Source organism: Dasypus novemcinctus, chromosome 8 (genome assembly GCF_030445035.2).
Source record: "Dasypus novemcinctus isolate mDasNov1 chromosome 8, mDasNov1.1.hap2, whole genome shotgun sequence".
NCBI lineage: Eukaryota > Metazoa > Chordata > Mammalia > Cingulata > Dasypodidae > Dasypus > Dasypus novemcinctus.
The window spans coordinates 77,111,382-77,134,482 of NC_080680.1; the positions used below are offsets into that span (position 1 = coordinate 77,111,382).

Genomic DNA, 23,101 nt, shown 5'->3' on the forward strand with positions numbered 1-23,101 from the left:
GATGAGGCTCAAGCAGCTGAGCACCTGCCTCCCACACAGAGGTCCCTGGTTCAGTTGCCAGTGCTTCCTAAAGGAAAAAAAAGATAAATTGGACCTCCTCAAAATTAAATGCCTTTGCACCTCAAAAGACTTAGTCAAAAGGGTGAAAAGGCAGATGACTCAAGGGGAGCAAATATATGGAAATCACATATCCGATAAGGGTTTAATATCCATGATACTATAACTTAACAATAAAAAGAAAACCTACCTGATTAAAAAATGGGTTAAAGACCTGAATAGACATTTTTCTAAAGAAGAAATACAAATGGTAAAAAAATCACATGAAAAAAATGTTCAAAATCACTAGTCATTCCTGTGAAGAAAAGCTGAATAATTAGGGGGGGGGGGGGGGGGGAAAGAAAAAGATAGGATGTGGAATTTTTTCAAGTCAACATTCTTTATCTAAGTTTTTTATCTAACTTTATCCAAGTTCTTTATCTATCCTTTAAGCTCATCACTATATGCCATTCCCTAGTAAGGGACCATGAAATTATATTGGGCTTCAAATTTCGGGGAGTTCTGGATCACAGAGTGTTTCAACAATGGCAATGGAGGGATACTGGTATGGGGTACCAATGACAGGTGATATATGGCTGACAGGGAGCTGTACAGAACATATGTCCAGGGTGCATGGTAATGTTTGGATATACTCATAGTGGCAACAATTAAAAACCACAGTAGGGGGGGTACTGGGTTCCTGGCCAGTGGTGCTCTGTCGTGGTCCCTAGGGGAGCAGTGACAGTCTCCCAGGTACAGTGGCGGGGACCGGGAGGGAGTGAGGGTTCAACAGTGAGCCCCTGATGCTAATGACTATGCTTGTGAGCTGATAAACCCAAAATAAGAACAAGGCCTAGAACAACTTTGTGCCTGGGAATTTCCTCCTGTCAGCCTTCATGTTACTCAAATGTGGCCAGTCTCGAAGCCAAACTCAGCATGTAAATGCAATGCCTTCCCCCCAGCGTGGGACATGACACCCGGGGATGAGCCTCCCTGGCAACGAGGGACCACTATCAACTACCAACTGATGATGCAACTGGAAAATGACCTTATACGGAAGGTTCAATGCGGATCAGCAGAATATCCATGTCTACATAAAATACCATGACTTTAAAATGCTGTTTGACCTAAAGTAAGGGGGAAATGGAAAGGAGAAATGAGTTTATATGGCTACGAGTTTCTAAAAAAGAGTCTGGAGGCTGGCAGAAGGTTTGCCCTCATGCACAACTGAGCAGAGTCAGAGAGACAGATAAAGCAGATACAACCCCCAGATATTGGTTCCTTTGAGGGCTAAAGAGACCCACGGGAGTTATGGTCATGGCCGATGGGGTTAACTACCAGGGCAGATGGCCCCTCTTTGGAAATGGTGTTTATGTGTGATGAATCTGGACTCAGATGGGATCTCCCTTCATAAGACTTCCATGCCAATGTGCTGGAGATGCAGTTAATGTTGGGGTTTAAGATATATTTAGGGGATTTGAATCTCTGGACTGACAATGTGATAGCCAGATCCTGAGCCTCAACAGACTCCAGCACCTACAATCTGATTTATTGGACTTACCACACTCAGCTAAGATGGAGTTGAAGAAGGACAACCACCACACCATGGAGCCTAGAGTGATTACAACTGAAAATGGGAGGATTGCATCCAGCATCCAGGTGGAATCTGACCCTCCTCTTGACATAGAGGTGCAATGGACACAACCAATCCAATGTCCACATAGAAGAGGTGGCATTGGAATGGGAAAAGTGGACATAGTGGAAGAAGGGTATGGGGAAAGGCAGGAAGAGATGAGAGGTGGAGGCGTCTTTGGGACATGGAGCTGCCCTGGATGGTACTTCAGAGGCAATCACCGGACATTGTAAATCCTCACAGGGCCCACTGGATGGAATGGAGAAGAGTATGGGCTATGATGTGAACCAATGTATATGAGGTGCAGAGGTGCCCAAAGATGTACTTACAAAATCCAATGGATGTGTCATGATGATGGGAACGAGTGTTGTTGGGGGGGGGAGAGGGGGGGTGGGGGGATGGGGTTGAATGGGACCTCACATATATATTTTTAATGTAATATTATTACAAAGTCAATAAAAAATAAAAAAATTAAAAAAAAAAAATCACTAGTCATTAGGAAAATGCAAATCAAAGCTACAGTGAGATATCATTTAACACCTATTAGAATAGCCACTATTAAAAATCAGAAAACTACAAATGTTGGAGAGGATGTGGAGAGATTGGAACACTACTCACTGTTGGTGGCAATGTAGAATGTACAACTACTGTGGAGGCAATGTAGAATGTACAACTACTGTGGAGGACTGTCTGGCAATTCCTAAGGAAGTTGAATACAGATTTGCCATGTGACCTGGCAATACCACTACTAGGTATATATCCAGAAGAACTGAGAGCAGTGATATGAACAGACAATTGCACACCAATGTTCAGAGCAGTGCTGTTCAAGATTGCCAAAAGTTGGAAACAACCCAGGTGTCCATCAACTGATGAAAAGATAAACAAATTGTGATGTATACACACAATGGAATGTTATACTGCTATAAGAAGAAGCTGAAGCTGAGTGAAGCAAGCCAGACACAAAAGGACAAATATGGTATGATGATGCTATATGAATTAAATATATTGTGTAAACTCATGGAGTTAATAATTAGAATACAGGACACCAGAAAATAGAATAAGAGTAGAAAATGGAAAGCTGAGGGTTTATCTGTGCAGAACTGGTAAAAACATAATTTGTAAATCTTTGGAAATGAATAGAAATGGTGAAAGCACATCATAATGTTTGTAACTAGCAAAGCTATTATATGGGTACAACAGTGGTTGAAAGGGAGAGTCTAAGGACATACAAATTACTAGAAAGAAACCTAAAAAAATGTAATACAGTACTGTACAACATAGGAAACCTCATGTGAAATACGAATATGGGTAGTGTTGGATATATAAGACTGTTTTTACAAAATGTAAATACAAATAAACTAGAGAGATGGAAACAGAATAGCAGCTATGTATGGCAGGGGAAGTCTAGAGAGATTAAGAGGTGATGAGTTTTGTTTGTTTTTTGTTTTTTTTTATTATTATTATTGGAATAATGAAAATGCTCTAGTAATGATTGAAGTGGTGAAAGTACAACTATGTGATTATAGGATTATACCAAACACAATTGATTATTCACTTTGGATAGATTTATGCTTTATTAATATGTATCATTAAAATTGATTTGCTAAAAAAATTACTTGAGTCATATTAAAAGTTCTATTCTAGGTAATTATGACTTGGATATGAAAACTTTCGTGAATTTCAGAGGTCTTTGTCAGGTCTAAAACAGAAAATAGAAGACATTTTCCATTTTCAAATTATTTTCTCAAATATCAGTATTTGTATATTAATTAACTTACCTGTTCAATTTCTTCACATTCCTGATTAATTAAACATTGCGATATTTCAGGAAGGATATCTGTTGGAATAATTCTGGCTTTGAATTCTGGTTGTAAACGTCTTAAAAGCAATCTATGCTCCTCCAAATTTTCAAGTTTTTGGAAATCCCAACTTTCAAAGGCTTCATAAAGTCCAGTATAACCTGGGAAGAAGGAAGAAAAATGGAGACTTTTATGAGACCAACTGAAGAATGTTTTGAGATTAGTATCATAGGAATTATGTTTGAAAATAAGAGGAGAAAATTCATGGAAAAAAGTCTGCACATTACTTCAATTACTAATGAGTTTTCACAAAGAAAACCCCATGTGCATTTTAGGCACCCAATATTTTAGGTCCTCTAACATGTTTTTACTTCTTAGGAGAAAGTACTAAGGACAAATTTATGTTTGGTCTTAGAATAAAATATCCTTTCCAAAAGACCCCATAGACTTCACTTAAAATCCTTTCTTTATCTTTAAAGGAATCAACTCATCATATTTTAATAAATGTCTTCTCATTACAAAGCAGTAAAAAAAGGGCAAAAATAAGTATGTCTTTTTTTTTTTACATAAATTACTTATTTCTCTCCCCTTTCCCCCCTCCCACCCATTGTCTCCTCTCTGTGTCATTCGCTGTGTGTTCTTCTGTGCTTGCTTGCATTCTCGACAGCAATGGAAATCTGTATCTCTTTTTGCTGTGTCATCTTGCTGCATCAGCTCTGTGTGTGTGCAGTGCCACTCCTGGGGAGGCTGCGCCTTTTTCACACAGGGCAGTTCAATGCAGGGCGCACTCTTTGCGCGTGTGGCTCCCCTACGCAGGGGACACCCCTGCATGGCATGGCACTCCTTGCACGCGGAGTGCCCCGTGTGGGCCAGTTCACCATATGGGCCAGAAGGCCCTGGGTGTGAACCCTGGACCTCCCATATGGTAGGCAAATGCTCTATCAGTTGAGCCACATCTGCTTCCCAGAAATGTAAATGTTAATCTCTGCTCAAAAGTAGCTACATTCTACATTACTTCAAGAAAAGAATATTAAGTAGAATTGGTAATCTGAGGAGGAAAATGGATTTCCAACCATGATAATCCACCAATGTCTTGCTCTAAGGTTCTCTAACAGAATCACCCAGATTGTCTGACTCTAAGGCCCATGTTTTTCATATGGCTACCAAGACAATGGGTTTACTCCTGTATCTTCAAGTAACTAATGAATCACAAAGAAGCTTCTATGTGGGGAGTGGGGTGTATGGGAACCTCTTATGTTTTTTAACATAACGTTTTGTATGATCTATTTTTTTAATCCATGCAGTGCAGCAGTGCTCCAAGATGTATTCACCAAATACAATGGATGTACCACAATGATGAAGGAAGTTGTTGATGTGGGAGGATTGGGTGGGTAGGGTGTGGAGTATGTGGAAACCTCTTATATTTTTTGTGATCTATGTATCTTCAAAAAAATTCAATAAAAAATAAATACTCATAAAAAAATTTGTGGAGATGTTCAGAGGGTAAGGAATTTGACAGTTATTTCTGTTGACCCTGATTGCTTCAAAGAAAAGTATAATAGGGAAATTACACTATATTTATATAAATATTCATAAGTTTAGAAAAAAAAGAATATGCTGATAAATGATTGATTGGAACATGTTTGCAAAACTTAAAGGTATTAATTAACTATAAATGATATCTGGGAAAAAAAAGACAATAAAATAAATGTGCTAGAGACCACAGTAAGCAAAAGATATTACTAATGATTGTTTAGCACACATGAACTGTATACCATTCATTTTCAGACTATCCCAACTGTGACTTTTTAGTGACAGTTCAGAAATATGCAATACAACTTTTAAAGCATTTTCATTATAATTTACATTTATATATTTTTACAAAGCATCTCATTAAAAAAATACATTTAGAAAGTTTACAGAAAAATACCAATGGCGAGTAGATAAAATATGACGCTCAACCTAACTAAATTTTTTAAAATAGTAAAGTGCCATTTTTTCCTATAAAATCATTAAGTATTAAAATATTTTCTATTTATTCAGATTAATGGTATCACAAGACACTGGGAAAACTACTCTTACACACTATTAGTGAGAATGCAAATCAGTCTAAATTTTGGAGTAATATTTTAAATTTCCATAACCTTCAACTAATTAAACTCTAGTTATATTTACACAGATGTTCAAGGATGTTCACAGTAAAACTGCCAACAATTTAATGGCTATCAGCACAGAATGTGTCTGCATCCATACAATAGGTTACTAAGCAATGGCTGAAATAAATTAGGTACTGCATGTCCTGACATGAAAAGATATCTTAAATGTTCATGAAAAAAAAAGTTGCTGAAAAGTATGGTCCCTTATTAGTCAGCCAAAGGGGTGCTGATGCAAAATACTAGAAATTGGTTGGTTTTTATAAAGGGTATTTATTTGGGGTAGGAGCTTACAGATACCAGGGCATAAAGCATAAGTTACTTCTCCCACCAAAGTCTATTTTCACGTGTTGGAGCAAGATGGCTGCTGACATCTGCGAAGGTTCAGCCTTCCTGGGTTCCTCTGGCTCAGTTCCTTTGTTTTGTCCACAAGGTCAGCTGTAGACTATGAGGTTCTCCAGACTTTGCTTCTCTTCACAAGGTTGGCTGTAGACTATCGGGCGAACTGTTCTGTCTCTTTCCTCGGGGCTCCAGGTTAAGACTTCAGCATGAAACTCCAATATCAAAACTCCAACATTAAGAACCCTCAATTCTGTCCTTTGCCATGTCTTTTATCTGTGACCACCCTAATGACATGGCCCAATCAAAGCCCTAATCATAACTTAATCATGCCCAGGTACAGAACACATTACAAACATAATCCAATATCTATTTTTGAAATTCAAAACAATTTCAAACTGCTACAGTCCCATTTATGCTTTAAAAATAATATAAACCCCTCAAGCTGCAAAAACGGATGACTGAAGAGCTGCTGCGGCCCCCACAGGCAGCACGCTCGCTGACACCTAAAGTCAGCCCCTTCCTAGTCCTTCTGGGGACAGCAGGGTCTTCAGGCCTGCCCATTGCACCTGCGCCCTTGGCAGGCAGCGCCCCCAGGGCTGGTACTGCTCTTCATGATGGTCGGCATTCATCACAGATAGGGCTACCAGGTTGAATTCCATTACTCGCTCCTGATTCCACAAGATGGACATAACAGCTACACTTCACCTGAAGAATGGAAAAGTGTGGCTTCCCCTTCCTTACCTTACCTGCTCATAACTACCAGGAAGATAAGTATTTTTTCACTTGCCACCCAGAAATGGAAATTGAGCCACAGTATATGGTATTGACAAATTGAAGCCAAGGCACTGAAGGTAGGACAAGCAGATATCACCAGAGAGACTGTTCAGAAAAGTGTGTGTGTTTTAAGCAAGTTGCCTCTGTATGGATTAATTCAAGCAAAACATCAACCCATTACACATGCATATTTCAAAGAGAACAATTTTTCCCCAACTTTCTGTTCTGAAGGAGCTTTACAAACATATGAATAGCTCCTTGGGAGGAACTTCATTAGAAAGATCCCAAGTATACCTTGGTCTGTCTCCTCGAGAGCTTGTCCTTCATTTTCGGCACAAGCTCTCTCTTAATCCTACATAAACTGATTCTCCTTGATAAAAAAGGTTCTCCCTTATATTTCCCCAGTGAATAAATTAGTGGGTGCACCGATGACTATGTTATCCCTTTTTCCAAGCATGGAAAAAGACCATGACTGAACATGGTCTCAGTAACTGTTGCCAGTATGGACCCCAAAAAACTATGTCTGAAGATTCTGGGCTTCAGGAAAGAAATCCCCCTGCAGATGACTGGCTTCTGTGTTTGCTCCTGACATTTCAAGTACTAACTTGGGAACTGTCCAGAAAATCATGACAGGGAACCATGGAAGAGATGCTATAATCAAGACTGAAGAGCATTTGTTCCCATTAGCAAATGACAGCAGCAAAGGGCAGGAACCCAATGATACCAATCAATACTGAAACTTCCTTCCATCCCCTCTCCAGTCTTCAGAAAATGCCTGGGAGACCGTGGATCTCAGCGTCTTAAAGGGCCCCAACTCAAAAGAAAGGGGACAGGTGGGCTCAGAACAAACTTATTTCCAAAGGACTCTATGCCCTCAGACAGTCCTCCAATTATTGTACAACCTGAAGCTAATACAGGGCAGGTGGTCCAGACCTCATTTCAGGTTTGGAAGAGGACCAGTATGGTATACCCCTGGCCATCTTCACAAAGGTAAATTTTAATGTCTTTTGAGTCCCTTAAGGAATATGACAAAATCCTTTTAGAGGTTAATTTTTAGTGTTGAACACTAGTCATTCCCCAGGGCTGCTGTGACAAAGTACTCACAAAATGGCTAGCTTAAAACAACAGACATTTACTCTCTTAGTTCTGGTGGCTGGAAGTCTGAAGTCAAAGAATTAGCAGAGCCATTCTCCCTCTGCAACTTGTAGGGGAGAATCTTTTGCCTCTTCCAGCATCCAGCAATTTGTAGGCAATCCTTGGCATTTCTTGGCTTACAGATATGCCACTCCAATCTCTGCCTCCATCTCCACGTGGCCATCTTCTGTCTCTTCTCTTTTTAGAAGGACATCAGTCATACTGGCTTAGAGGCCAACCCTATTCCAGTATGGCCTCATCTTAATTTAACTAATTCTGTCTGCAGCAAACCTATTTCTAAATAAGGTCAATTCTCAGGTACTGGGAGTTAGGACTTGAACTTATGTTTTTTGGGGGAGAACACAATTCAGCCATAACAAACACGTTTTCTGGTCAGAAGGTTTTCCTTGAAAACTAGACCACAATACCAAAATATAATGCTCTGATATCTGTGACATAGGGTAAGGCTGTAAAGAATTAATTCAGTGGTTTTCAGTTGGAAACAGCTTTGAAACTGAGTAGATATGAGATCAGCAATCACTATATTGGGTCTGCTTTTAATTCAGTCTTCTCTTGGAGAAAGTTCTTGATTGCCCTTAATGAACATATAATTTCAAAAGCTACAAATTTAAAATAAAACAATTCTTAGATATTTAACTTAAATAGTTGTAAACTTCATTAAGATATAATTTAGTGGTCTGGCCATTGTTTCCTAAACTAATTTTTAATCTTTTAATGAAAAATCTTTCAAAATGTATTTGTAATTTTTTAAACAACTTAAACACAACATCAAATCAAATTGAATCTGATTCAGAATCTTGTGTCTAGAGATGTCATTTCTTAGTGTATAGTACATTTCTTAATATATGTTAAGATAGTGAAATAAACTATAATTATACTGCTGCCAAGCCATATTCTGGAGCTCTATTGTTTAGATTTTTTTTGTTTTTCATCCTAAAGAACTACTTATTTAATCACTATTTGTGAATCATTTTTCAAAATGGAGCTGAAAAAAGAAACTGTATTTCATTCTTTCATTAGACAAGTACTTATTGCTCTCCTATGTGCCAGGTACCATACCAGGTTCTAAATTCTTGCCATCCATGATCTTGAGTCTACCAAGAAAGATATGTCTTCCCCAGCAGCTACAGTAAAGTATTATGTTTTTCCCTAAATATCATCCATCCCTTATGTATGAAGTAAAACTTTATTTGGAAAAGATAGGTAGTATTGGTTTGAATATTCTTTTTCTTCTTTCACTGTAGTCTTGGGAAAGTTTTTTTCTGAGTTTATTCAGCTTTGCAAATAAGTACTTTCCCAGAGTCATTACTGCTGAAAGGATAACAGAGAATGCTGGTTTTGCTCATTTTGTAGCCTGTTTAGGAGATTCTGAAATTATCTTAACTGGTTTCGCAACTGACCTAATGCAATTTCTTATACTGGGAAGCCAAAGAGAACACTCAGATCTCTCCAACTATTGGGTGCAGCTAGTTGCCACAAATAGTAGGTTTTCTGAACTTAAATGTCATAACTGCCTGTACCTTTTGGAATCCTTACTTTGCTGTTTCACCCACCCACCCTCGAAATTTTATCATTAGGGGAGACTAACTGGGGAAGAATTTGTTTGTGTTTTTGGTGAGGTTGCTGGATTCAGCAAAGCAATATAAAGATATATTCTGTGTGTGTCAGTAAACCATGGTTAGCACAATACTTGATTTGTATGCATTATAATACCTGGATTGACTATCTGATGGGCTTATCACCATCATTATGACAAATAAAACTTTTCTTTTAGTTTAAAAAATAATATAAATATAGCCACTCCAATCAAGATGGTGGAGTAAGATGATTCAGGGCTCCATCTGCCCACAGAAGCTTCAAACAACCAGCAAGAACTGGAAGAAACATCTTTATCAAAGCTCTGAAAAATAGTTAAAGGAACTTCAGTAACAGAGCAAGTGTCGAATCAAGAAAAAGGCCACTTAAAAGTGGGAGAAACTCATGACACCCTGGCTATCCCTTGCCATTCCCTTGCTCCACCCATCACCAGCTCTGTGGGGCGCAGGCTACATGCTCCCAGTATGGATCACTGGTCCTGATTTCACAGGAAGCAGGGTAATCCTTGTGCAGCTACTGGGAGCATGTATGTCTGGCCCAATCTGTCTGGTGGTGGCCTGAGGGACTCACCATCCCAGAACTTGCCCTGCATGAAGATCAGACATCTCCTACAGAATGCTGTGGGAGAATAGTCAAGTGCTATTTCCTGGGCAAGGAATTGCAGGTTGTATGACATGGTCTGGGACCATTAGGAAACTGTTTCTTAGAGAAGAGGGGGCACTTGTATCCATGTAAATGGGAATTCCTACTGCCACACACATGCCCAAGGTAAGTTACATGTGCGGAAAGGATAAGGGAGTCTCCTACGATTGTGTCTAGAGTCATTTATTTTTATTTTTTTATTTTTTAAAGATTTATTTTTTTCATTGATTTCTTTCCCCTTACCCTCTCTCCCACCCAGGAATACACATCTTGGAGTCTAAATCCAGTGATACATTAAAATGTCACAATATCCAGGTTTCAACAAAGGATCACAAAACATACAAACAAACAGGAAGTGATGGCCCAGAAAAAGGAGAAGATTAAAGTCCTAGAAAATATCAATGAGAAGGACCTGACCTGGGACATATCAGACAGTTTTTTTTTTTAATAGTCCTGAATATGCTCAAAGAGCTAAAGGAAAACAGGGAAAAATAACTAAAGGAAATGAGGAAAACAACAGATGTACACAAAGAGACTGTCACTAGAGAGATGAAAATTATGAAAAGGAACTAAATAAAGCTGAAAACTACAGTAAGAGAAATGAAAAATTCCCTAGAGGGATTCAATAGCACATTGGAGCAGGCAGAAGAAAGAATCAGTGAACCTGAAGATAAGACACTTGATTTCTTTCACTCTAAGAAGCAGAAAGAGGAAAGAATAAAGAAAAGTGAGCAGAGCCTGAGGAAAATTGGGGACACCTTCAAGTGTACCAATATACACATTGTGGGAGTCCCAGAAGGAGAAGAAAAGTAAGAGCCAAAGAGAATATTCAAAGAAATAATGGCTGAAAACTTCCCAACTTTTACAAAAGACATGAATATATACATTCCAGATGTTCAATAAACCCCAAACAGGATAAACCCAAACAAACCCATGGCACAGCATTATTATGATCAAACTGTCAAATACCAAAGATAACGACAGAATTCTGAAAGCTCCAAGGAGCAATGTGTCACATACTAGGGAGCCTCACAACATTAAATGCCAATTTCTCATTGGAAACCATGGAAACAAGAAAGCAGAAGGATGACATATTTAAGATGCTGAAAGCAAAAACTTGCCAATCAAAAATTCTATATGACAAAACTGCTTTTCAAAAAACGAGGCAGAGATTAAGACATTCCCAGATAAACAAAAGCTGAAGGAGTTGGTTGCCCCTAGAGCAGCTATACAAAACATGTTCAAAAGAGTTCTGCAGGTTGAAAGGAAAGGACAATAGACAATAGATTAAAGCCGCATGAAAAAGTAAATTTTTTCTAGTGAGAGTAACAACATGAGTAAATATAAATGGAGTGTTAGTATATTTTTGGTTTGAAACTCCACTTTTTACTTCTTAATAAAATCTATAAGACATGGACAAAATGTAATAATAAATCAGTGGTTTTAGACTCATAATGTATAAATATATAATTTGCAACAAGAGCTACACATCAAGGTGGAGGGCCTGAGGGGTACAGGAACATCATTTCTGTATATTATTGAAATTAAGTTGGTACCAAAGCAAACAAGATTGTTATAGATTTAGGAGGTTAAATTTAAGCCCCATGATAACAACAAAGAAAATATCAGAAAACATGCAAGGTCAGAGAGACAGAAATTAAATATAGGTTGCCAGGAGCAGGGGGCAGGGAGTGTGAGGAGTTAATGCATAATGGGTATAGGGTTTCTGTTGGGGAGATGGAAAAGTTTTGTTTGTTTGTTTTAATTTATTGAAACATATCACTCATACATAAACATACATAAATAAGTTTATAATAGATGTGAACTTACAAAACAAACATATATAACATCAAACATATATAGCATCTCACCCTACCACCAATAACTTGCATTGTCGTTAAACCTTTTTAACTAATGATTAAAGAGCATTGTCTAAATATTACTACTAAACAAAGTATTTTCCCCCAACCAATCCTACTATTATCTTTATATCATTTATATATGAATATACATAAACAATTAAGTGTATACTAAAAGTTATGAACTTACAAGCAGACGTGCATAACATCATACAGGGGTCCCATACATCAACCCTCCACCAACACCTTGCATTGTCATGAGACATTTGTTACAAATTATGAAAGAACATTGTCTAAATCTTACTGCTAATCATAGTCCTTATCTTACATTTGGTGTGTTTTCTCCCCAACCTACCCTATTATTATTTTTTAAATATATTTTTAATGACAGAAGTTGCGGTCACCCCTCGGGCTGAAGTGTGGTTTGCTGGCCTGGCGGGGGAGCAGCCGCAGTAGGCCTAATTCCAAGCCGCTGCCCCCATAATAGGGTGGCTGGTCGGACTCACCGCCACCCCTGAAGGGAGCTCGGCATGGGCGCAGAGTGCCCTCGGGTCTCCCCTTCTCGGCAGCCATGCTTCCGCGGCCGCCCCTCCTCCCGGATGGCACCACACGATGCCTGTGGGGCGGCACCCTTCTTCTTCTTTCTCCCTGCGCAGGCGCAGGGCGGAAAATTCCAGTCTGCCCTTTTCCCCTCCCCCGACAGCAGCAACAGCCAGGCGTGGGCGGAAAAATCCAGTCTGCCCTTTTCCCTCCCCCCCGACAGCAGCAACAGCCAGGCGTGGGCGGGAAACTCAAGTCTGCCCTCCACCCCAGCAACAGCAGCCACCAATCACTAAACCCTGCCACTTCCCCCAGCAACAGCAACAGCCAATCCCTAATCACCACCCCTCCCCTGTCCAGTACCGCCCACTGACCTTTCTCCGGCAACCAATCAGAACAGGGCGTGGCTTCGACCAATCAGCCTTCCCCAGCCCCTATAAAACTGTTGCCTCTCCCTCAATAAAGTGAACTTGCGTGTTTACCTTGTCTCCGCGGTACTTCTTCTGCCGTGCGCCCTCCAGTCCTGAGAGCCCCCGACAAGGGCCTGGCCTCCCTTGTCCCCAGTTCGTCGCCTGCTTCTCCGGATGACCCCTTCATCGCCGGCTTCGCCGGGCGACCCCGTCAGCCGAACCGCGCAACCCCTTGTGAGACCGATCCCTCGTCTGCTGCCAGACCGACCCCTCGTCCTAAGCGGGACCGACCCCTCGTCCAGAGCTGGACCGACCCCTCATCCGCAGCCAGACCCCACCTCTACCGACCGAGCAAGCCGCCGCAAGAAGTTGTAAACTTATAAAACAATCACACTCATAGCAGAATTCCCAAACAACATCCCTCCATCAACACACCACAACATGGTGTGTCATTTGCTACAGATAAAATATTATCATCTGATTGTTACCATGTCCATAGTGTACATTTGGCTCACATTTTCCAAACTGCCTCCATATCAACACAGTACATCTTTCGCATAGATGCAAGATTATATTACTACTAATCACAGTCCATAGGTCACTCCAACTGTATTTTTCCCATGCTTCTCCATATTCTCAACACCCTGCAGTAGTGACATACATTTGTTCTAGCTAACAAAGGACACTCTTGCACCTGTACCATCAACCACAATTCTCACCCACCTCTTGGTTTACTGTGCTATCCTCTTCCTAGATTATTCTCTAGCATTCTGTCAACTGGCATTTACATAACTAGACTACCATTTTCAGTCACATCCCCATTTACAAACTAGCTTTTACTCGCTGCGTGTTAATACCCACTCTATACATTTCCACACTTTTACAGTAAAGCTAATTAAAACTTCTATGTACATTAAGCATCAGTAGTCCACTCAGTCCTTCTCTTATTTCCTTTAAGAATTTACCACCTACCACCAGGTCTTGAAGATATTTTCCAATAATTTCTTCTAGAAGTTTCATGGTTCTTGCTTTTACTTTTAGTTTCTTTGATCCATTTTGAGTTAATTTTTCGATAAGGTGTGAGATAGGTGCCCTCTTCCTTCTTTCAGCTATGGATGTCCAATTCTTTCAGCACCATTTGTTGAACAGATTGTTCTGCTCGAGCTGTGTGAGTCTGACAGGCTAGTCAAAAATCACTTGACCATACCTGTGAACCATCAATTTGGTTCCATTGGTCTAATGTGTCTGTCTTTAGGCCAGTGCCATGCTGTTTTCACCACTATAGGTAGGTATTATGATTTAAAGTCTAGAGATGAGGGTTCACTTTTCCTTTTTATGATGTTTCTGACTATTCAGGACTCCTTACCCTTCCAAATAAATTTAAGGATCGTGTTTTCAATTTTTTCTTTAATGCTGGTGGAATTTTTATTGGGATTGCATTAAATCTGTATATCAATTTCAGTAGAATTAACATCTTAATGACATTTAGTCTTCCAATCCATGAGCATGGAATGTTATTCCAGTTATTTAGGGCTTTTTTGATTTGTTTTAACTTTGAGTTGCAGTTTTCTGAATACAACTGCTTTATATCATTGGTTAAGTTTATTCCTGAGTATTCGAGTTTTATCTGTCATATTTTACTTTCAACACTCTTTTGACACTTTTAGTTACTTGTATTGATATAATCTTCATTTCTAGACTCTCTTCCTCCAGACCTCTCTCTCCTGTATTTTCTTTTCAGGCTCAATCTCACCCTTTAGAATTTCCTGAAAATCTGGTCTCTTGCTTAGAAATTTTCTCAGTTTCTGTTTATCTGTGGATATTCTAATTTCACCCTCATTTTTGAAAGACAGTCTCACTGGATATAAGATTCTTGGCTGGAAGTTTTTCTCTTGTATCTTAAATATGTCAGACTGTTGCACTGTCTTCTTGCCTTCATGGTTTCTGGTGAAAAATCAGCACTTAATCTTATTGGGTATCCCTTATATGTTATGCATGGCTTTTCTATTGCTGTTCTCAGAATTCTCTTTGTCTTTGGCCTTTGACATGCTGATGAGTATGTGTTTTGGAGTTGGTCTATTCAGATTCATTTGGGTTGGAGTACATTGTGCTTCTTGGACAGAGATATCTATGTCCTTCAATAGGGTTGGGAAATTTTCTACCATTATTTCTTCAAATATTCCTTCTACCTCTTTTCCCTTCTCTTCTCCTTCTGGGACACCCATGATACCTATGTTTGCATGCCTTTTGCTGTCATTTAGTTCCCGGAGACCTTGTTCACCTTTTTCCATTCTTTTCTTCATCTGTTCTTTTGTATGTTCACTTTCAGAGGCCATTTCTTCAAGCTCACCAATCCTTTCTTCTGCCTCCTCAAATGCGCTATTACATGATTCCAATATTTTTTAAATTTCATTTATTGCACCTTTCATTCCCATAAGATATGGTATTTTTCCAGGTATGCTTTCAAATTCTTCTTTGTGCTCATCCAATGTCTTCTTAATATCCTTAATCTCTTTAGAAATCTCATTGAATTTATTAAGGAGATTTGTTTGAACATCTATACTTATCTGTCTCAACTCCTTTATGTCATCTGGAGGCTTATCTTGTTCCTTTAACTGGGCCATAGCTTCCTGTTTCTTGGTGTAGATTGTAAATTTTTGTTGGTGTCTTTGCATCTGGCTTACTAGAGTATTTTTTCTGGGTGCAGTTTTTCTCTTTAGGTTAGGGCTTCCTATCCTTTCTCCCTTGCTGGTTGTGCAGTAGAGCCAAGCATGTAGTTGGTGCTATAAGTTGTGGAGGCCCAAGCTGCCCTCATTGCACCAGGGACCATTGAAGCTTCTTCCAACTATCTCCTTTGCCAGGGGTAGGAAAAGAGTCACAGCTGTGTGGAATAATCCAAATGCAGGACTAGACTGTAGTTGCCCAGAGAGACTGATGAAGCTTCACATCCCTTTCTCCCCTGCCTGGGGTAGGGATGGAGCTGCAGGTGTGGGCAGCAATCTATGGGTCCAAGATAGTAGTCGTGGCCCTGGTAGACTTCTTATTTTCAGTCTATGCCAGCCAAAGTTACCAGCAGTTACCTGTATAGGCTGGTGCAGGGCTCCTCAGCCTCCTCCCTACTAGAGGTGGGGCTGAAGCCTAGGCTAGGGCTGCAGGCTGTTCTGCGTGGAAGAAACTGGTTCCTGCTGACACTGAGAGTTTCCATCAGCCCAGCTTCCCCTCAGGCTGGGGGCAGAGTCAAAATGGCAGCTACTGGCTTAGGCTGGTTCATACCCCAGCTGTTCCCAGGGTTATCTCTTAGCCAGCCAAGGCTACCAATCAGTAGAGGAAATCGGCAGCCAACTGTCTCATCGTCCCACTTCTAGGAAATGGAGCTTCCAATTCCAGCCACAGAATTGCTCCTGGGGCGGCTCGTGCCACCAGAGTAGGACAATCACCAGCCTCAGTGGCTTGGCCAGTAATTTCCTGGAGCGGCTCACGCAGGTCCCCACAGCTTCCTCCCTGCTGGAGGTGGCACTAGGGCCTTGGCTAGAGCTGCAATATGATCTGGATGGAAAGAAGCCGGTCCCCACCAGCATTGGGATTTTCAGTCCACCCCACTCCCCCTCATGCCAGGAGTGGAATTAAGAAGGTGGCTCCCAGCTTCTTTCTGACTTGGACAGGCTCAAATTTTAGCTGTTCTCAGGACTATACTGTAGCTCACTGAATTTACTCACTAGTAGCTGAAATTGGTGCCCAACCATCTCTTCCTACCCCGTTTTGGGGAAGTGGAGCTTTCAATTCCTGCCGCACAACAGCTCCTGAGGCGGCTTGTGCCTCCAGTGGAGGATGGGCACCAGCCTCCGCGGTGTGGATCACTCTACTTACAAGTCTTCTCTGCAGATGGGCCATCTCCTCCTTCCACTCCTTCAAGGATGTTACAGGATGCTCTTCTGGTCTCCTGAGTCCCCAAACAGGTGCTTTAGCTAGTTCCAGAAAGCTCTTGGTGTTTGCTAACTGCCTGTAGCAGGAGCTGACTCTAGGGGCTCCTTACTCCACCACCATCTTGCTAGTTCTCTCCAGAAAGTTTTAATAATGAAGTTGGTGAAAGTACTGCAATATTGTGAATGTGATTAATCCCATCGAATGGTATGCTTGTGTTGGTTAAGATGGAAAGTTAATGTTGTATATATGTTTCTGCAATTGAAAGAAAAAACAAAAGAGGTACTAGAGAACAATGACAATTAAGTGCAACAAAGGATCTAAATGAAATCTAATGAAGGAGGAGAAATGGCTCAAAGAGACATTACTGGGGCATTTGAAAAAATTGGAATAGAGACTATTAGCTTTATATCATTGCTAAATTGCCTGAACTTGAAAAGTGCACTTAAGATAGTTATGTAAGTGAACATCCTTAGTTTTGGGAAATGCACATGGCAGAAATAAGTGTTCAAGGAGCATGATGTATACAGTCAACACACAAGTGTTCAGAAATTAAACTGCTAAACTGATAGACACACAGACAGGTAGAATGATATGGCAAATAGGACAAAATGTTAAAACTGGTATATCTAGGTATCTAGGAGGATATAGGTATGTTGGGATTTTCCGTATTATTTTTGTAATTATCCCATAACTTTGAAAGTATTTCAAAATAGAAAGTTAAAATAATATATAAATGCTTTAAAAATGTCTAAAAAGATAGTCTTAATAGGGATTTCTCTGAAAAGGGCTGTATGAATGGCAGGTAAGGAAACAAACAAAAGGTGACTATAAGTTTTCCCCTTATACCCATCTACACTGAATTGTACATAAGCATGTATCACACTAATAGTATACACTATTAGTAGTAAAATGGGAAGATTTTAAAAGAAGTTTAGAGAAATGTATTTTAAGACAAGGTAGGAAAATGAAAGAAAATAACAAGCCAATAACTATTAATCCTAGAAGCTGAAGCTGAATACCAAGTTTCAGTTCTGAACAAATGTTAGAATCAAAACATAAATCCTTACACCTGAAAAAAAATTTTGAAAAATAAGACACATCATTTATTTCCATAAAAAAACTGTAATCATATAGATCTCTTGAGGAATTCTAATACCTAAGAAGATGTTATGTGTATGTTTGATTTTAACATTATCTTTTTTATTTAATATATCTGTTACGACATGCTGTCAAAGATAATGGAAGATGCCCATCACATTTTTTTTTTCCTGTACCAGTGTCAGATTTTCCTTAATACACTCATTTTCTCATTCCACAGCAAAGATAACACTGCCAGCCTAGACTGAAAGGGACAGAATGAAGGAAAAATGACTTCAAAGGCATGGAAGTTGAGGTCTGGACTGAAGACATTTTCTTCAGGCCAGGAGAACAAGCCCACGCATGTGTATGGAGGGGTGAGTATGCCCCGGCACTTGAAGGTGGGCCTTCTACCCCATTGTTCAGGAAGAATGTTACCGGCCCCCCAAGCTCCAGAGAGGGTAGAGTACAATCCCCAGGGACTGGGGAGAATTTGGCCACCACCCCACAGTTCTGAGGGGATTGAAGCTGTGTCCCAGATATTGGGGAGAGTCTGCCCAACACCCCAGCGTTCTCAGAGGGTGGGGCCTAGAGTTCAGCAGCCACCCCAGTGCTTGATGTGGGTGGACCAAGAACATGGCTGCTGTGCAAGCCCTTAAAAAGGTGGGGCTGCTACTCCTTCAGGCCCGTGGACAAGAAACCATCGTTCTATAGATGACTCTCAGACTTTGAAACCTAATGGAGTATGCCCTGAAGGATTTCAGAACTGTTTGGGACCTGTGACCCCAGTTTTCCTTCCAATTTCTCCCTATGGCAATGGGAACATTTATTCTATGACTGCCCCCCCTTTGTGTATTAGAAGCAGATAACTTGTTCTAAGTTTCACAGGTCCACAGCTGGAGGAGAATGTTGCCTCAGAACTGACCATGCCTATAAACAACTTTGTTGAGACACTATAATTACCATTATTGAAATGATTTAAGGTTTTTGAAATATTGTGATGGAATAACTGGACTTTGTATATAGAAAGAATATGTGTTTTGGGGGTCTAGTAGGTGCAGTGTGGTAGTTTGAGTCTTTTGTGAACCCCAGAAAATTATGTTATGATATTAATCTATTCCTGTGGGTGTGAACCAACTGTTTGTGTGGTTCTTTGATTAGATTACTTCAGTTAAGGGCCATTTGATTAGATTGCTTTAGTAGGCATAGCCCAGGCTGGGTCTTAACCCTCTTATTGCAGTGCTTTATAAATGGATTCCCCTTAACCAACAACAGAACAGATGGTGATTTTTTTAAAAAAGTGAACACATGTGAACACACCCAACTTAAAAGCTAGAATATTTCAATACTGTTGCATTTGCCTCCCTTTTCCCAGTCTCCTTTCTCCCTGTCAAAGATACCACTATTCTGTATTTGATGTATTGCTCCCTTGATTTTTTTGAATAGTTAGATAACATATGTTTGATTCCCTAATAATAGTTAACTTTAGAACTTTATAAAAATTATATCCTAATATCTGTAATCTTCTCTGATATTTTTTTAAGTTTAATATTCCATTCTGTAGATGCTTTTCTTTGTAGCTTTGCTCAGTCATTTTCATTGCAGGATAATAATCCATTGGGAGACTATCATAAAATTTATTTTTCCATTCTCCTCTTGAAAGATATTCAGGTTGCTTCCAGTTTTGTTTATATGCTTGCTTGTTATTGCTATTACAAAAAATTATACTATGAACTTTTTTTTATGTATGTTGTTGGGTGTGTATTTTTTCTAGGGCACATATTTAAGAGTAAAACGTTGGACAGAAGGATCTATCTGGATTTAACTTTATAAGATGATACCAAATTGTTTTTCAAAAAAGTTGAATCAATTTACACTCCATCTACTGATATGTAAGACTTCCATTATTTAATATCTTCTTCAAGCCTTAATACTGTTGGACTTCTTAAGTTTTGCTATGTAGTAGTTATAAAATAGTATCTTATTGTGTTTCCAATTTACAATTCCCTAATTGTTAATTAGGCTAAAAATCTTTTCATATGTTTATTTACCTTTCATGTTTCCTATTCTTTGAAATGTCTGTTCACATCTTTTGCCGGTATTGTTTTTTTAAAGCCTTTTCCATATATTCTGGATATTAATCCTTTGGTGACTACATAGTTTACAAATATCTTCTCCCAGTTTGTGTTTTTTTTCCTCTTTCTTTATAGTGCTTTTTAATAAATAGGTGTTCTTAATTTTAATGTCATCAAATGTATCAGTCTTTCATGGTTAATGCTTCACCATCTTATTTCATAAATCTTACCCTACTCCAAGGTCATAAAAATATCATTCTATATATTTTTGTAAAATTGTTAAAATTTTACCTTATTTTATAATTAAGTCTAATTCTTTTGGAAATTCATTTTTTGTGAATGAAACACAAATTTATTTGTATCCATGGATACATGGATATGAAAATGAGGGTTTGTTTGGTTTTTAACATCATCTTATTTATGTTATTGTGTTTATAGTGACCCACTGCAATTTACTGGCTAACCCCTCCTTTCTCAGTGATCCCTAATATCTAGGGTATTCATGAATATATGGGTCTATTTGGAGGCTCCCTAGGCTAAGCCATTGGTCAAATTGTCAATACCAGGATCAACACTACACTGTTTCAATGCTTGTGGATTTATAATAAACCATGATATCTAGAGAAGTCCAGGCCTACTTAATTCTTCTTGAGGGCCATTCTCGGGTCATAATTCTTCCATATACATTTAAGAATAAGCTTGTTTGCCAAATAAATACCCTTTATAAAAGCCAAAAAAAAAAAAAAAAGAATAAGCTTGTTGAGCTCATTGAAAAAGCAGGTAGGATTTTTATTAAAATTGCTCTGACTATATAGATCAACATAGGATTAAATTGACATTTTTATGACATCAGGTTATACTACTACCCATGTGCATGGGTATATGTTCCATTTAGTTAGGACATCTTTAATATCTTTCAGTAACATTTTATCATTTTCTCCATTCAGACTTTACACATCTTTTGTTCAATTTTTCCTAAATACCTTACAGTTTTTGTTACAAGTGTTATTTCATTTCAGATTACATTTTCCATTTGCTCCCAGTAGGTGAAAATGCTATTTTTGAATACTGTTCTTAAATCCAATAATCTTGCTAAATTCTCCCAATAATTATGATAATCTCTCTGCAAATTCCTTCAGATGGTTCGGATAGACAATTATAGCACCTGCTATAATTTGCTTATAATTTGCTTATAAAGCAAAGTCTTTACTTTGCTTCAAATTAAGAGACACCACCTACAGAGTGGGTGTGGCTAAGTGGTTGAGCACCTGCCTTGCATGTATGAGGTTCTGGGTTCAATCCCTGGTACTTCCTAAAAGAGAGAGAGAGAGAGAGATACCACCTGTATGTGGATAACTCAAAAGTAATAGCTTTTCATTTTCACAGCATTCTGAAACAGCCAAGTAACATCCTCTAACTTGTAAGTAAGAAGAAAGAAAGAAGAATAAACTAACCTGCGTGGTTCAGAGCATCCAAAAAGCCACGAAACCAGCCTTCCTCCTTGAGCTCCAGGAGGAACTTGAGGAAAAGTGAAGCAGCCTCCATCGTGCCCTTGTTGTTTTTCTCAGCCTGAATAGACTGCATCTCCTCTACAAACAGAAGCAAGAGTGACTCATCAAACTGCAGAACCATTCACCATTTGAAGAAAAACCTGAAAAGTGTTGTCAGACCTTCCTGAAAGGATGGGGATTGTAACAAATCACAGTATCGGAAGGGACTTTTAGAAGACACCAAATTCTCTGCCCTGCCAGACTCCTTCCATTCTTCACCAACCTACCTTCCCATCTTCTCTCAAAACTTCTAGTTTGATGTGGAAATCTTGGGGCATAGACTAGGGCAGTTCCTAAGAGTAGTTCTTAAAGATTCTTGAAAAAGTCTCACCACGACAAGGGAGAAATCATAGTAGCACTGGGTTAGATGGAGGAACAAAGGAGGAACAAAAAATGACATTTTGATAATCTTCTATTCAAAAGCCGGAATTAATTGCAAGACTAAAAGAGTGTGAGAAGAGAATTATTCTGTGGAATCACTGACAATTACAATGATCTCAGCATCCAGAGTTTGAACTGAATAAGATATCTTCATGGTCCTTTTTCCATGTTTTTGCAAACGGAATAAGAAATATGGCAGAAAAGAAAAGGGTAGAGGGGCTTAAGAGAAACACAGTGAGGCTAAGTGGCAGAAAACTATCCACCAATCTGCTTGTGGCTATTCTCACTTTGTACATGAATTATATTTCTGGGGAATAGTGATCAAATACCTACCTTGGTATGACCTGGCATTTGATAGTTTTCAGATTTTATTTCATTGTCAGAGGAAATTAGCTGGTTGACCACTGTATCCTCAGAGATTAGAAGAGGACTTGGCACATAATAAACACTCATTAAAAGTTTGTTGAATGAAAGATGGAAGAAATCCATCAGATGGAAGAATGACTAAAAGGGATATTTGCCAAGGTCTATATCTTGGCAACCAATTTTTTAAAAATAAAAGTTTCACTGAGATATAATTCACCACCATAAAATTGACCCTTTTAAATGTACAATTCAGAGGTTTTGGTATACCCACAGAATCGTGAAACCATTACCACTATTTAATTTTAGAACATTTTCATTAATGCAAAAAGAAATCCTGTACCCATTAGCATTCACTCTCCATTACCCCCAGGGAACTACTAATTTACTTAGGTCTCTATGGATTTTTCCTTACTGATCTTCTCTCTAGTTGTTCTATCTAATGATGTGAGTGGTGTGTTGAAGTCTCCAACGATTATTGTAGAGATGTATATTGCTCCCTTCAGTTTTACCAGAGCTATTCTCATGTACTTTGGGGCACCCTAGTTTGGTGTGTAGATATTTATGACTGTTATTTCTTCATGGTGGATTGTCCCTATTATAATATAAAGGGCCTTCTGTATCTCTTATAACTTTTTTGCATTTAAGGTCTCTTTTGTCCAATATTAGTATAGCTACTCCTGCTCCTTTTTTGGTTACTATTTGCATAGAGTATCTTCTTTCATTCTCTCACTGTTAGCTGGTTTGTACCCCTGAACCTAAAGCGACTCTCTTGTAGGCAGCATATGGATG

At 39.1% G+C, this 23,101-nt stretch overlaps 1 protein-coding gene and 1 pseudogene across 2 annotated transcripts in view; one reads left to right on the forward strand and one right to left on the reverse strand.

Moving 5' to 3' along the window:
• Positions 1-23,101, reverse strand: part of RIGI (RNA sensor RIG-I) — an 83,959-nt gene that overhangs the window by 54,388 nt on the left and 6,470 nt on the right. Inside the window, exons 2-4 of one of the 2 annotated variants that reach the window (XM_071216807.1) lie at positions 21,470-21,604; positions 16,807-17,115; positions 3,448-3,629 (exon numbers count right to left, since the gene is read on the reverse strand). Coding sequence is in view for 1 of the 2 variants with exons in the window: in XM_012521126.4 (XP_012376580.2) it covers positions 3,448-3,629; positions 21,470-21,604 (317 nt within the window). In the remaining variant the exon portion in view is untranslated. The remainder of the gene's footprint in view (positions 1-3,447; positions 3,630-16,806; positions 17,116-21,469; positions 21,605-23,101) is intronic. The other variant, XM_012521126.4, reaches the window with a different exon arrangement.
• On the forward strand, positions 6,575-7,748 carry LOC139439453 (late secretory pathway protein AVL9 homolog pseudogene; annotated as a pseudogene).